This window comes from Bubalus bubalis, chromosome 1 (genome assembly GCF_019923935.1).
Source record: "Bubalus bubalis isolate 160015118507 breed Murrah chromosome 1, NDDB_SH_1, whole genome shotgun sequence".
Taxonomy (NCBI): Eukaryota; Metazoa; Chordata; class Mammalia; order Artiodactyla; family Bovidae; genus Bubalus; species Bubalus bubalis.
In genome coordinates this window covers 137,042,234-137,057,259 of record NC_059157.1, presented here as the reverse complement: position 1 = coordinate 137,057,259, position 15,026 = coordinate 137,042,234, and the positions used below count along the sequence as shown (strand labels likewise).

The 15,026-nt window shown below is 36.3% G+C and overlaps 1 protein-coding gene across 6 annotated transcripts in view; it reads left to right on the top strand.

Annotated features, from left to right (window-relative positions):
- Nucleotides 1–15,026, top strand: part of NAALADL2 (N-acetylated alpha-linked acidic dipeptidase like 2) — a 1,624,416-nt gene that overhangs the window by 1,153,853 nt on the left and 455,537 nt on the right. For all 6 annotated transcript variants that reach the window (XM_044938294.2, XM_044938269.2, XM_025283251.3 and 3 more), the window contains one exon: nt 45–188. In XM_044938294.2, coding sequence (XP_044794229.1) covers nt 45–188 — 144 coding nt within the window. The remainder of the gene's footprint in view (nt 1–44; nt 189–15,026) is intronic.

The window sequence follows — 15,026 nt, the reverse complement described above, 5'->3', positions numbered from 1 at the left end:
AATTTCTGTTTGCTAAGGATTCTATTTTTCTCTTTTGAATACAGATGGAAGCTTTAGACAACACCGATCAAACCTCACCTCTCTACTAGTGCAGCCCATCTCAGCATCTCTTGTTGCAAAACTCATCTCTTTGCCAAAGGATAGAACCACAAATGGTGCCTGCAGCCCTCTAGAACTTCCAAATAATGGTAAAATATTTAATGTCTTTCTGTGTGTCTTATAGTTTTTATAAGGCCCATGATCATTTTTAATCTGTTTGATTGGCATGTTTAGGATTATTCTTTCTCAAAAAAACCAAAAACATTTATTTCTGTTGATATGAGCATTTATTTCTCTTCTCTGGCTTTTCAAAAGTAATTCTATAAAGACTGAAAGTTGACCAAGCTGAGAGATTAAAAAAAGAAGAAAAGCATTTTGAACTGCAACTAAGAAAAGCAGCTTTACAAATAAAGCATTTTGTACATTCATGAAAATCTGCTTAACATAGCTTCTCAGTTTCAGCTTCAGCAGGCTTGTTGCCTGCCAAGATTCAGTGGATAGCAGTCAGCTATCTGGGGTATGAAGTCTTTTAGTAGAAAGCATTAAAGCCTAATTCCTGCAATTGACTAAAAAATCCCTCTGTCTTTACGCATCATTGCTGGAGAGATGCTTCTTATACTGCAGTGCAGTTTGTCAGGCCTTGTTGGACCACATAGGATAAAACTGAAGTAGTTAAGCTACCTGTGGTGGGATGAAAGTCATGGGCTGCATCTTATTTCTGCCTCCAGCCTCAGCATTAGACTACTAAAGGAGAGACTTTCTTTATATATTGTTAAATTTGTATCTAGTTGGCTGTGAAATTCAACTTTAGGGGTCCATTTTTGTGTCCAGACCCAGGCTCAACTACCCATGTTTTATCTCATTTCTTTTCTCCTGACAACAAAAGCATAAAAAATATGTTTTGAAAAAGCCTAAAAAAAAAAAAAAAGACCCTGAATGCCTTCCGAATTGCCCTTTCTTAGGGACAGGTTTTTTAAAATTCTGTAGAATGAGAACCTCTTAAACTGATTATTGATTGAACATAGTAGGAACTATAGAAAATAATGCTAAGACTACATCCTCAAAATAGGAAAGAAGTTGTTCTGGGGAAGCTTTTTGTTTAGCTTTTTCTATGTTCTAGTCTTAGCCCCAGATTTTGATAATGAGCTCTATTTGCTAAAATATGTAATTAACACTATACTAATAATTTTCTTGTAAGAAAAGCATCAGACATTGAAAAGATCAGACTTAAGTCCAGATTTAATTAACTGATTGGCTTATTCAATAAACAGTCAGAGTCCCTCCTATCTTAGTCTGTAGAAGGAGATCCTGATTGCCTCAAGTCTATCAGCTTATCACATCAACCATGTAATGACAGCTGGGTCAAGGATGATGCAAATTTGGCCAAACAGAGACATGACTCAATCTCTGGACTTTGAGCAATGGCTAATTTTAATGGTAGAACTGAATAAGAAATCATATAGCTCTAGGATATTTTGGTCCTTTTGAGGACCTTGAGGGCATAGTACCCGACAATGGAACCAAGGTGAGGAAGGGGTAGATGAATAATGTAAAGGGAGAGAGTGTGAGAAACCTCTTGTCCACATCATTTGATGCCTAAATAAAGCCTTGTCTGAAGCCATAGCTACTGAATTAGCTGTATATATGTTGATACATTCCCTTTTTAATAGTCAACTTATTTGTTTGATTTTCAGTTACTTAGAAACAAAAGTCATGCAACTGATGTAAAACTTACACTAAAGTAAAGAATATTTGCATACATGAAACAGACTCAGCAAAGTGTAGTGAAGAGGATGTTATTTATATGGCAAGTCCTGGGAGAACTAAGAAGATTGTATAAGGGATAGAAAAACAAGCAGAAGAAAAATTTCTTGCCCAAATATAAACAGATCTTTTGCATTGACTAAATAATTAGATATTGATGCCATTTAATTTCCCATGATCTTATTTTCTGTAAGTCTTACTCACTGATTATATATTGTCAGTCTTTGTCCTTGAGAGTCAATCAATAGCTGGGAATTTGAATTTTCATATATCAATCTGAGCTTGTCATTAAAAACCATGACTGCAATGAAAAAAAATTAGATGAGAAAGTATAAAATCCATTAGTATAATACAGAGTGGAAGCCTTAATGAATCATGTTAAAAGAAATATTTTAATATGTTTAAATTACTTTTGATAAATTGAAAAAAATGACTTACTATGATGCATAAAACTTAGTTTCATTAGTGTTAAATTTTCATCTAAGTAAGTTTGGATCATATATCTTCAGATAATATATCTTCACACATACACAACTGTATATAAGTCCTATTTCTCTATTCACAATTTTATATGTTCTTTGTTCAAAATATTTTTATCAGAAGAATTTAATCTCTTCTGATAATGTTTTAATTCTTACATACTTAAAATGAATTTTGAATATCTATATTTCTAATTTGTTAAAGAAAGTATGTATTATTATCATTTCTTGAACAGAGAAAAAGATGTACTGAAAATATTATCTATAAACTTTGGTGATTTTACAATTTTTTGGCAAATAATACAAATTAGCTCTTGAGGAGACATCCACTAACAAAAAATGTTAGTAAAAATAAGTCTAGCATTGCTGTTTTTTACATCTGAGACTAATCTCCTGTTCAGTGTAGCCTCAGTGATGCTGTGTGTGAAAGATCCAGGAGCACATTGTGCTATTTTGATTAAAAAAAAAAAAATGTCTTGAGCTGTGTGTGTGTGCGTGTGTGTATATGTATGTGAAGTAGGCAATGGAGTAGTTTGGATGGGAATAGCTACCCACTCCAGTATTCTTGCCTGGAAAATGCCCTGGACAGAGGAACCTGGCAGGCTATAGTTCATGGGGTCACAAAGAATCAGACGTGACTGAGCGACTAACACTTTCACTTTGGATGTGATATGGTGTGGCTTGGCTTTTGGAGACTTTGTAAAAGAGAATTTCCCAGTAGATCTGAAGTAAAAGAGAATTGAAAGCTTATTTTAGAGTAGCATGGGCTTTAACAACTTCTAGCCATCAATATGGAAGAAAATATCTAGAAAAACATGAGGAAAAATGTAGTTTATTCAGACATCTCCTACAAAGCATTCATATAGGCATGATGGCCACTCTTAAAAATTCAGTGAGCTAGACTGACTGCTGTAGGAAAGACTGATAGATCTTGTGACAGATGCAAGCTAGATGTTAGAAATCACTAAGCTATACTGGTAATACCCCAATTTATGCCTCTTCAAGCTGCCAGTTGCAGAGTGAACCTAGGAGTCTGAGCAGGAAGCTGACAACACAGTAATCTATAGAACTAAAGATCAGCCTTCATGAGCTGCCAGTCTGAAGTCCTCAGACAAAAGGAAGAAAAAGCTTCAGAAATCACTTTGAAGGTCTGTTCATCAAGGGTCTTAAACAGAGTGAACATAGGTGGGAAACCTATTGTCCAAAGTCCACAGAAAGTACAGTCAATTCTCTGTTTCCCAGGGAGTACAGGTTGGGTTTACAGAGGGTGACACAGATCTGTCATTTAGCAGAACTTCTCGAGTTTCCAGCTTTCCATCCTGACAGCTTTGATTTTAGGAAATGATTTAGCTTGGATCCAGTCTAGAGTTTTGTTTGGTTGTTTGCTGGGAAGACTTAAAGACAAGCTGAAATATACACTTTTAAACAAAATTCCTTTAACAAGTATTTTCCAGCTTAATGTTTCTCAGCAATTTTTATAGGTTCTTGCATTCTTATCATATGTCACTTAAGTACATGTCACTCCTTCCAAATTATGGAAGTTCCAACTAAACTCTGTAGTTTATATATAAATCCATCAGAGCATACCCTATCTTTATATTTTAAAGATCATTTTTCATAATCCTTTTTTTCACAGTGGGGTGACCATTGTTATTTACTATTCTAGAAACTGCCAGAGATTCCTGAAAGCCTTTCTGGGTCTACATCATGCCATTCCCTTCATGTGTCCACAGTTTCTCACCATTATTTTATTCAGTATTATCCACATATGTCTGCAAGTTGTAAAGCCACAATATCCTCTAAAACTCCAGATAAGCACCACCTCCTCTGTGGAGCGCCCTTTGGAATTCTACTCCAGTTGGAAGTACCCTGACTCTCTCTGCTATGCTTTAGGAAGTTATTAACATATGCTATGCAGTATGGGGATATCATACTTTTCTGAAGAAGAGATAAGCAATGTGAATTTTTGTTAGAATGTATTGTTTCTACTTTATTTCTATATGGTTTCAATTCTTTCAGGTTTCATTTATAATCCAGTACATAATCAATGTCCCATGAGAATGTAAAAACAGTGTGTACTATATAAATGTCAGGTTTTAGACCAAGTATCTAAGATCATTCAAATATTTTGTATCTTATTTTGAGCACTACAATCTCCCACAGTATCAATTTATTTATTTCATTTTGTAGTTCTATTAATTTTTGATTTTATATTTTATAGTCATTTCTTAGGTGTTTATAAATTCAAATATATCAAATATTCCAGGTTGGCTGAAACACTTACCAAATAAAGTTATCTTTATATCTAGAATGCAAGTCTTAAATTTGATTTGACCTGATACTAATTTAGCTACATTAGCTTTTTTTATTTTTTTCAGTCACCATCTTTATGCTATATCATTTTTTAATTTCAACCTTTTTGTGTCTTTCTTTTTTTAGTATGCCTAAAAAAAGTGAATAATTTGTATTTTATATGCAATCCAATCTTTTAACTGAAGCATCTAATCCATTATATTTAATGTGATTACCAATGTATTTATGCTTATATTTTTCACCTTGATTTGAATTTCTACTTTTTACCACATATTTTCCTTTTATTTTGTATCTCATTTAGGTTTTAGGTTTTTGCATTATATTTTTTCCTCTACTATTTTAGAAGTTATCAATATTTTTTGTATTCTTTTAGAGTTACCCTAGTATTATTGCTTCCTGGGTATCTCCTCTACTGCTCTGCTCTATGGTAGCTCTCTTGGGAGGGAATGGGGAGAGCTGTCCTTTAGGGTTCCTACTTCATGGAGGAAGAGTCTCTTTTTTGGAACTACTTTCTTCTCTACAGCTTGGACAGGCCCAGGGCATTTTCTTCTGACATTTGTAGCCCATAAAGCTATCAAAATTAAAAAGTTCTCCAGGTTTAATAAATTTCCCTCAGCTTTTATTACTTTACTTATCTTGGGTCCCATCACAAGCTATATTTTCATCTAGTAATTCCTTACTTTCTTGCTAGAACTTAGATGCTATTAACAAGATTTGTTACATATTTTATTCAGCATTTTAAATTATATTTAATGGGAGGGCTGGTCGGAATATCCTAGCCCACCATACCACTAGAAAAGGCACCCTTCTCTCATTTATTTCCTGACAACAAAAATGAATGACTCAGTGAATATACCCAAGTTGCTCAACATATAAATCAGGCTGTCATCAGGAAATCAATGATGCACTAAACTGTGCAATCCAAGGAAATTTAATTAGGTGCCTGTGGAGAATGAAAATGGAAACAGAAAAGGGTTAGCTAGTTATTATTCCTCCTAAACCTAAAGTGAAGAAGTGAAGAAAAAGCAAGAGAGTTCCAGAAAAACATCTACTTCTGCTTTACAGACTATGCCAAAGCCTTTGACTGTGTGGATCACAACAAACTGTGGAAAATTCTTCAAGAGATGGGAATACCAGACCATTTACCTGCCTCCTGAGAAATCTGTACTCAGGTCAAGAAACAACAGTTAGAACCAGACATGGAGAAAATGACTGGTTCCAAACTGGGAAAGGAATATGTCAAGGCTGTATACTCTGGTTATTTAAATTCTATGCAGAGTACATCATGAGAAACACTGGGCTGGATGAAGCACAAGCTGGAATCAAGATTGCCGGGAGAAATATCAATAACTTCAGATATGCAGATAACACCACCCTTATGGCAGAAAGCGAAGAGAAACTAAAGAGTCTCTTTATGAAAATGAAAGAGGAGAGTGAAAAAGATGGCTTAAAACTCAGCATTCATAAAGCAAAGATTATAGCATCTGGTTCCATCACTTCACAGCAAATAGTTGGGGAAACAAAGGAAACAATGGCAGACTTTATTTTCTTGGGATCCAAAATCACTGCAGATGATGACTGCAACCATGAAATTATAAGATGCTTGCTCCTTGAAAGAAAAGCTACGACAAACCTAGACAGCATATTAAGAAGCAGAGACATTGCTTTGCTGACAAAGGTCCATCTAGTCAAAGTTATGTTTTTTCCAGTAGTAGTCACGTATGGATGTAAGAGTTGGACCATAATGAAAGCTGAGTGCTGAAGAATTGAAGCTTTTGAACTATGGTGTTGGAGAAGACTCTTAAGAGTCCCTTCAACTGCAAGGATATCAAACCAGTCTGTGCTAAAGGAAATCAGTCCTGAATATTCATTGAAAGGACAGATGTTGAAGCTGAAGCTCCAATACTTTGGCCACCTGATGCAAAGAACTGATTCATTGGAAAAGACCCTGATGCTGGGAAAGATTGAAGGCAGGAGGAGAAGAGGATGACAGAGGATGAGATGGTTGGATGGCATCACCGACTGGATGGAAATGAGGTTGCACAAGATCTGGGAGTTGGTGATGGACTTGGAAGACTGGCATGCTGCAGTCCATGGGGTCGCAAAGAGTCATACATGACTGAGAGATTGAACTGAAATGAAACATGAAGTGGCAAAAGAACAAAGTAGTTACAGGAACTGGCAAGTCTTTGAGCTTTAGGAGAGGCTGGTCTGTTGAAGCTGTGGATTTCATCTACAGATATACAGTCACTGCCAGCAAGTGACCAGTCAGAAAAGGTGATGGAAAATAATCTTTATCTCATCTAACCTGCTGATCATTTGTTGATGTCTTCCATTTGCTAAACTCAACTTGGAGCCAAGTGTAAAGGAGCCAGGTGGATGTACTCTATAGAGATTAGCCTCCTGGGTCAGAGATCTGGTTAAAGGATGAACACAGATCTGGAAGGACAAATAGAAAATGTGCAGCATGGAGTATTATAGATGACTAGCCCTCTGACTAACATGATGACTTGTGACATGTGGACTGTTCAGGCTGAAAAATGTATACACATGTGTTACTTTTCACTCTTAGATACAAAGCAGGTAAAAGATATTTTTCCTGGTGTTTCAGTTCAGTTCAATCGCTCAGTTTTGTCCAACTCTTTGCAACCCCATGGACTACAGCATGCCAGGCCTCCCTGTCCCTCACCAACTCCTGGAGTTTACCCAAACTCATGTCCATTGAGTCAGTGATGCTATCCAGCCATCTCATCCTCTGTCGTCCCCTTCTCCTCTTCCCTTCAATCCTTCCCGGAATCAGGGTCTTTTCAAATGAGTCAGCTCTTCACATCAGGTGGCCAAAGTATTGGAGTTTCAGCTTCAACATCAGTCCTTCCAATGAACACTCAGGACTGATTTCCTTTAGGATGGACTGGTTGGATCTCCTTGCAGTTGAAGGGACTCTCGAGAGTCTTCTCCAACACCACAGTTCAAAAGCATCAATTCTTCAGTGCTCAGCTTTCTTTATAGTCCAACTCTCACATCCATACATGACTACTGGAAAAACCATAGCCTTGACTAGACAGATCTTTGTTGACAAAGTAATGTCTCTGCTTTTTAATATGCTGTCTAGGTTGGTCATAAATTTCCTTTCCAGGAGTAATTGTCTTTTAATTTCATGGTTGCAGTCACCATCTGCAGTGATTTTGGAGCCCCCAAAAACAAACTCTGCCACTGTTTCCACTGTTTCCCCATCTATTTGCCATGATGTAATGGGACCAGATGCCATGATCTTAGTTTTCTGAATGTTGAGCTTTAAGCCAACTTTTTCACTATCCTCTTTCACTTTCATCAAGAGGCTCTTTAGTTCTTTGTTTTCTGCCATAAGGGTGGTATCATCTGCATATCTGAGGTTATTGATATTTCTCCCGGCAATCTTGATTCTAGCTTGCTTCATCCAGCCCAGTGATTCTCATGACGTACTCTGCATATAAGTTAAATAAGCAGGGCGACAATATACAGGCTTGATGTACTCCTTTTCCTCTTTGGAACCAGTCTGTTTTTCCATGTCCAGTTCTAACTGTTGCTTCCTGACAGGCATACTGATTTCTCAAGAGGTTCCTGGTATTTACATTCTTCAAAATGTTTTCCAATTTAGATACTTTTGCTAATTAAAAGAATAATATTTATTTAAACTTTAATTTTTTTTTCCAAATGCATGCAAGCTCACAAGAGTAAATACATACATGGATTTATCTGTGTTTATGTGTTCACTAAAGACATGGGTTAGCTACTATTGCCTAAAAGTGTGTAGTAAAAGAGACCAAGCAAATAGTTTCTGTTTAATATCTTTTTGCCAGTCTCACCTTTTCAGAACCAAACTTATAAAAGTACTAAAACATATTTTGGGAGTATTCATGCATATTTTTTTCTTTTCAAATGTGATCTCTGTTATTACAATATGGTTACTATTTACTGAGTTAGAAAATAGATAAGCAAAAATATGAAAACATATTACATTCTGTGTTAGTCATTTTAGGCTTCTGTAATAAGATACCACAGACTGAATGTATTAGACAACAGACATTTATTTTCTCACAGTTCTAGAGCTAATAAGTCCCAACTCAAACTGCAAGAGAATTAGGATTCTGGTCAGAGTTCTCTCCCTGGCTAATAGAGGACTTCCTTCTCTCTGAGTCCTCACATGGCCTTTCCTCTGTGTACACACGAAGAGAGTAACAGATCTCTTATGTCTCTCCCTTTTCCTTTAAGACCACCAATCCAATGAGATTAGGGTACCATTCTTAAGATCTCTCTTAATTTCAATTTTCTCTTTAAAGGTTCTGTTTCCTTCCTTTTCAATACAGCCAGATTGGAGTTGAGGGCTTCAACATATGAATTTTAAGGGATACAGTTTAATCTAGAACAGATTCCTAATACCCAATAATTATAACTATCAATACCTTCCTATAAATTCATCTAGATTTATATATAAATATGTTATATAACATATATATAACGTTATATAACGTGCTAAAGCGCAGGCGGCTGCCACGGGCGCGCTTTAAGCACAGCGCGACGGGCGTGCTAAAGTGCAGGCAGCTGCCTAGAGGAGCTACCCCACTTCCGAGATCCGGGCAGAAGCCGGGAGGACCAAAGAATGCTCAAACTACCGCACAATTGCACTCATCTCACACGCTAGTAAAGTAATGCTTAAAATTCTCCAAGCCAGGCTTCAGCAATATGTGAACCGTGAACTTCCTGATGTTCAAGCTGGTTTTAGAAAAGTGAGAGGAACCAGAGATCAAATTGCCAACATCTGCTGGATCATGGAAAAAGCAAGAGAGTTCCAGAAAAGCATCTATTTCTGCTTTATTGACTATGCCAAAGCCTTTGACTGTGTGGATCACAATAAACTGTGGAAAATTCTTCAAGAGATGGGAATACCAGACCACCTGATCTGCCTCTTGAGAAATTTGTATGCAGGCCAGGAAGCAACAGTTAGAACTGGACATGGAACAACAGACTGGTTCCAAATAGGAAAAGGAGTACGTCAAGCCTGTATATTGTCACCCTGTTTTTTTTTAACTTCTATGCAGAGTACATCATGAGAAATGATAGACTGGAAGAAACACATGCTAGACTGGAAGAAGCTGGAATCAAGATTGCCAGGAGAAATATCAATAACCTCAGATATGCAGATGACACCACCCTTATGGCAGAAAGTGAAGAGGAACTAAAAAGCCTCTTGATGAAGGTGAAAGTGGAGAGTGAAAAAGTTGGCTTAAAGCTCAACATTCAGAAAGCAAAGATCATGGCATCTGGTCCCATCACTTCATGGGAAATAGATGGGGAAACAGTGGAAACAGTGTCAGACTTTATTTTTTTGGGCTCCAAAATCACTGCAGATGGTGATTGCAGCCATGAAATTAAAAGATGCTTGCTCCTTGGAAGGAAAGTTATGACCAACCTAGACAGCATATTCAAAAGCAGAGACATTACTTTGCCAACAAAGGTTCATCTAGTCAAGGCTATGGTTTTTCCAATGGTCATGTGTGGATGTGAGAATTGGACTGTGAAGAAAGCTGAGCACCAAAGAATTGATGCTTTTGAACTGTGGTGTTGGAGAAGACTCTTGAGAGTCCCTTGGACTGCAAGGAGATCCAACCAATCCATTCTAAAGGAGGTCAGCCCTTGGATTTCTTTGGAAGGAATGAGGCTAAAGCTGAAACTCCAGTACTTTGGCCACCTCATGCAAAGAGTTGACTCATTGGAAAAGACTCTGATGCTGGGAGGCGTTGGGGGCAAGAGGAGGAGGGGACAACAGAGGATGAGATGGCTGGATGGCATCACTGACTCGATGGACATGAGTCTGAGTGAACTCCAGGAGTTGGTGATGGACAGGGAGGCCTGGCATGCTGCGATTCATGGGGTCGCAAAGAGTAGGACACGATTGAGCAACTGATCTGATCTGATCTGATGTTATATAACCAAATGAGATCATACTGTACACTATGGAATTTATTTTGAAAATTAAATCTCTACTTTAATATGATATTAAATTTAATCTTTCTTAAAATACAGACTATATTAAGTTTTAGTAATCACCCTAGTCTTTGTATAGTGAGTTTATACAAACCAATATCCAGTCTAGACCTAAAAATCATATTTCTTGTAATGCAGTATGATCCTCCTTTTCTTTTTTTTACACTCACTTTGTGAGACCAAGTCACTTGTTCTGCATGAGTCTTATCATCTTGATTGTGGGATGCTTCTTTGTGATTTGTATTCAACTAATTCTTCTAATTCCTGTAAACCTGAAATTAATTATTAGGGTTTATAATAGAACACTCAATGTGTTTAGAAAAAAAAATTAAGTACATTTTCTTGAGGCTGATGTTTTTATCAGTATCCAGGACATGGTAATGCAAGTCCCATTGATTCATGTGAGGAGAGTCATGAGGGACAGAGTTGAGTCCTAAGACTGGAATAACCCCTTTGCATAAGCGTGCACTTACTGAAGTATCTATTGAAATTCAATTTCTGAGAAAATTTCAATATGACAGGAAGAACATGGTGTTTGGGACAGGTCCAATTATCAGTTTGTATATGTTAGTGTGGATATTCTAGTTGCTTGGTGCCAATCCTTTCTGATTTGTCAGCGTATGCTACATCAATGGATAAACATTTAAAATAAGACTTTTAGTCTAGAACATATAATATCCAGTCACTTGTGACAGTTCAAAAATACCCTTGACAACAGGAAAACCCCATGTAAAAAAAATGGAACACCCACATGAGTATGGTATATATTATAATTGTATATAATCCAGAGCATTTTATACTCAGTCAGAGAGGCAGTTGGTATTTAGGAAGAATTTTAGAAGATTACAAAGTCTCAGTCATCAAAACTGTGATTCTAGAGCAGATTCCATTTCTTGGGATGCAAGAAAATTGAAAAAATAATTCAGAGCCCAATCCACGAAATTCTAAATTCTGGTAGCCAAGAATGAGACAAATATCTGACTAAAATTAGGAACTCTAGGAAGAACTTTATCTTGGAAACAAACAAATGGTTAATCATTGCAGCTGGAACTCAAGAGTTAGCAGCAATTGTTAGTGCTTAAATCTCTCTAAATGATGTTGGAATTTTTCCTAGGTACCGGGTAAGCTTACAGTGCAGGTGGAGATGAAGCTTTGTTAGCTATTGGGGAAGAAGATGACTGAGAATCAGTTCATAACAGCAACAAAAATGCAAGACAGAATTATCACTGGAATATAGTTTCTGAAGCAGATAATTTTTCCTGCAACATGATTAAATTAAAGACTGGAGAGAGGCAGCTGCTTTTATGTCTTTTAGCTTTGACATTCCTCACCCTATTTGAATACAAATGTTCTCTGAGTGGAACACATTTTTGTCATCTTGAAATCTTTTGAACTTCACATATCAAATGTAAAGCTGCCATCCAGCTATGGAATATGAAAGACAGAAAACATTTAGTAAACATGAGCTGAAAATGTTACCTTAAAGTAGTAAGGCACACACATATATATATATGCTCTGACTTTTCAAGTAACGAACTGCATCTAAAGGTTCCCCATGATTTTCTAATTTCAAAAGTATTTTTATTATTTTGAAATACATTCAAACTTATAGAAAAGTTGCAAGAATAGCACAAAGAAAGTTCTTCCTCACCTGCCTACAGGGAGGCTCCTGCTGCTGCTAAGTCGCTTCAGTGGTGTCTTAGCAACCCCATGGATTGTAGCCTACCAGGCTCCTCCGTCCATGGGATTTTCCAGGCAAGAGTACTGGAGTGGGGTGCCATTTCCTTCTCCAACAAGTAGGCTACAGAATGATAAACAATTGCATCTGAATTCTCTCATGATGACATTCTCTCCTGCACTAACAGCAGTACCGCTGCAAACAGGAATTAAACTTTGATGCATTTCTACATGCACTCCAAGGCCCCATTCAGTTTTTGACAATTGTCCCAGCAGTGTCCTAAATATCAAATAGCTCTAAACTAGTTTCATGTCTTGAAGTTATCAAGTCTCACATTTCCTTCAATCTGGAATAGTTTCTCCTTTTCCTTTTTTTCATTACTTTATCTCCTTTAAAGCTTAAGTGCCAGTTATCTTCAGAGTGTTCCCCAGTCTGGGTTTATCTGATGTTTCTTGTGAATAAGTTCAGGCTCTGAATCATTGGCAGTAATGTTATGGAAGCGAGACTGTGTTTTTCTCATAGCTCATATTAATTTGTTCTATAACTGATAAAGCTACCTTTAATCACTTGATTAAGGTGGTGCCCACTAGATCTCATCAAAGTTACTCTTTATTCTTTGTTTAAAGTAATCAATAAGCGTTTGAAATCACACATATATCTTACCCCCAACATTTCTACCTTCATCTACTAGTTTCAATGTTCATTGATGTTTCCTGCCCAACTAGTCATTGCCAAGATGCTAAGGGTTACCTTCTAAGTCCACATTCCTTCCATTCTTATCAGTTGGCATTCTCCTTTAAAGAAGAGCTTTCTTGGTACTTCTCTGACAGTCCAAGTGTTAAGATTCCACCTCCGTAACTGACATAGGCAGGACTTCCTAATCCAAATATTTTTTAGTTTTTTTTAATATTACATTTATTTAATTCAACGTATCCAAAGTATTATCTCTCTATTGCTGTCAGTATGCATGCTTAGTAAAGAAATAATTTATTCTTTTTTTCTTTCTAAGACTTCAAAGTCCAGTGTGTATTTTACATTTATAGCACAATTAAATTAAAACTACATAAAGTAAAAAAAATAGATTTTATGCTTTTAATGGATTGTATTTTATGGATAAATGGATTATATTTTATGGATAAAGATCTTTCTGAACTAAGCCACTGGTCATTAGGTCAAACAATTTTAGCTTTTAAACATTTTCATTTAAATCTTACATTCAGAAAACAACACAAGTTATAAGTACATAGACCAATTACTTTTCACAGTTGAACCCACTCATGTAATTTATGTATCTAAATCACCTATGGGGTCTTCAGTCTTTTTTTGTCTATGTTTTCTTTGCTTATCATTATATGATCTTGCCTTTACCATGGTTCCTAATTTTTTTTCACGGAAAAGCATTTTATTTTAATATAGGAGTGTGTACATGTAAATCCCAAACATCTGATCTATCTCTCCCTCCACAGTCCCCCCTGGTAACCATAAGCTCATTTTCTGTCTGAGTCTATTTCTGTTTTGTAAATAAGTTCACTCTATTATTATTATTTTTAGATTCCACATATAAGCAATAGCATATGTCTATCTCTGTTTGGCTTACTTCACTTATTATGATACTTTTCAGGTCTATCTAGCTACAAATGGCATTATTTCATTCTTTTTAATGGCTGAATATTCCGTTGTAAATATATACCACATCATCTTTATCCATTCATCTGTTAATGGACATCTAGTTTGCTTCCATGACTCGGATGTTGTACATAGCTCTATAATGAACATTAGGGTGTATAGTATCCTTTTGAATCATGTATTTCTCTAGATACATGTCCAGGAAAGGGATTGCAAGATCATAAGGTGGTGTATTTTTATTTTTTAAGGGATCTTCCATACCAATTTCTCCATTGGTTGCACCAAGTGTAGGAAGTTTCCTTTTTCTCCATACCCCCTCCAGCATTTATTGCTCACAGATTTTTTGATGATGGCTTTTCTGACTGGTGTGAGGTGATATTTCATTGTAGTTTCAATTTCCATTTTTAAATAATTAGTAATGTTGAACATACTTTCATGTGCGTCTTGGCCATCTGCATGTCTTCTTGGAGAGATGTCTCTCCCTAATCCATTTTATGCTTCATTTATTAATCTCTCTTTCTAAACATGTCCATAAATGCACAGTTTGCCTGTTAAGGCATCATGTATATCTCTTTGTATTGTGTTCTTTTCATTTATATTGTATCCATGTCTCTACATAGTATTTTACATTTTAACAGTTGCACATTTTATTGCAATTTTCTAAGTAATTTCCCTGTTGAGGAAATCTATGTTGTTGTCTGTAATTGCTATTAAAATTATACTGCAAAGAGTTCAATTATCCTTGTAGGATAAATTCCAAAGCACAAGATTGCCAATGTTATTGCTATAAAGAGTAGTATTACTTTAGCAATGGGTATTTAGCAATGCCAACAGCAATAGATGTGCTATGAACATGAAAGTTTATCTAAGATTTTACTGATATTTATCATTAAAATGGAGAGTGTGATCATAGTACTGATTTTAGTGAAGGAAAACAGGCTATGTGAACATTTGCTTTCAGACATGGGTATGGACTATTACGAAACAATATTATTAGGATCAACATCGTATGTGGGGTTGTACCTAAATAAATGAAAGGCAGTGTTTTGCTACATTGCATGCCATTATTTGGACCTGATCTTGGGCTTGTGACTCATAAGGAA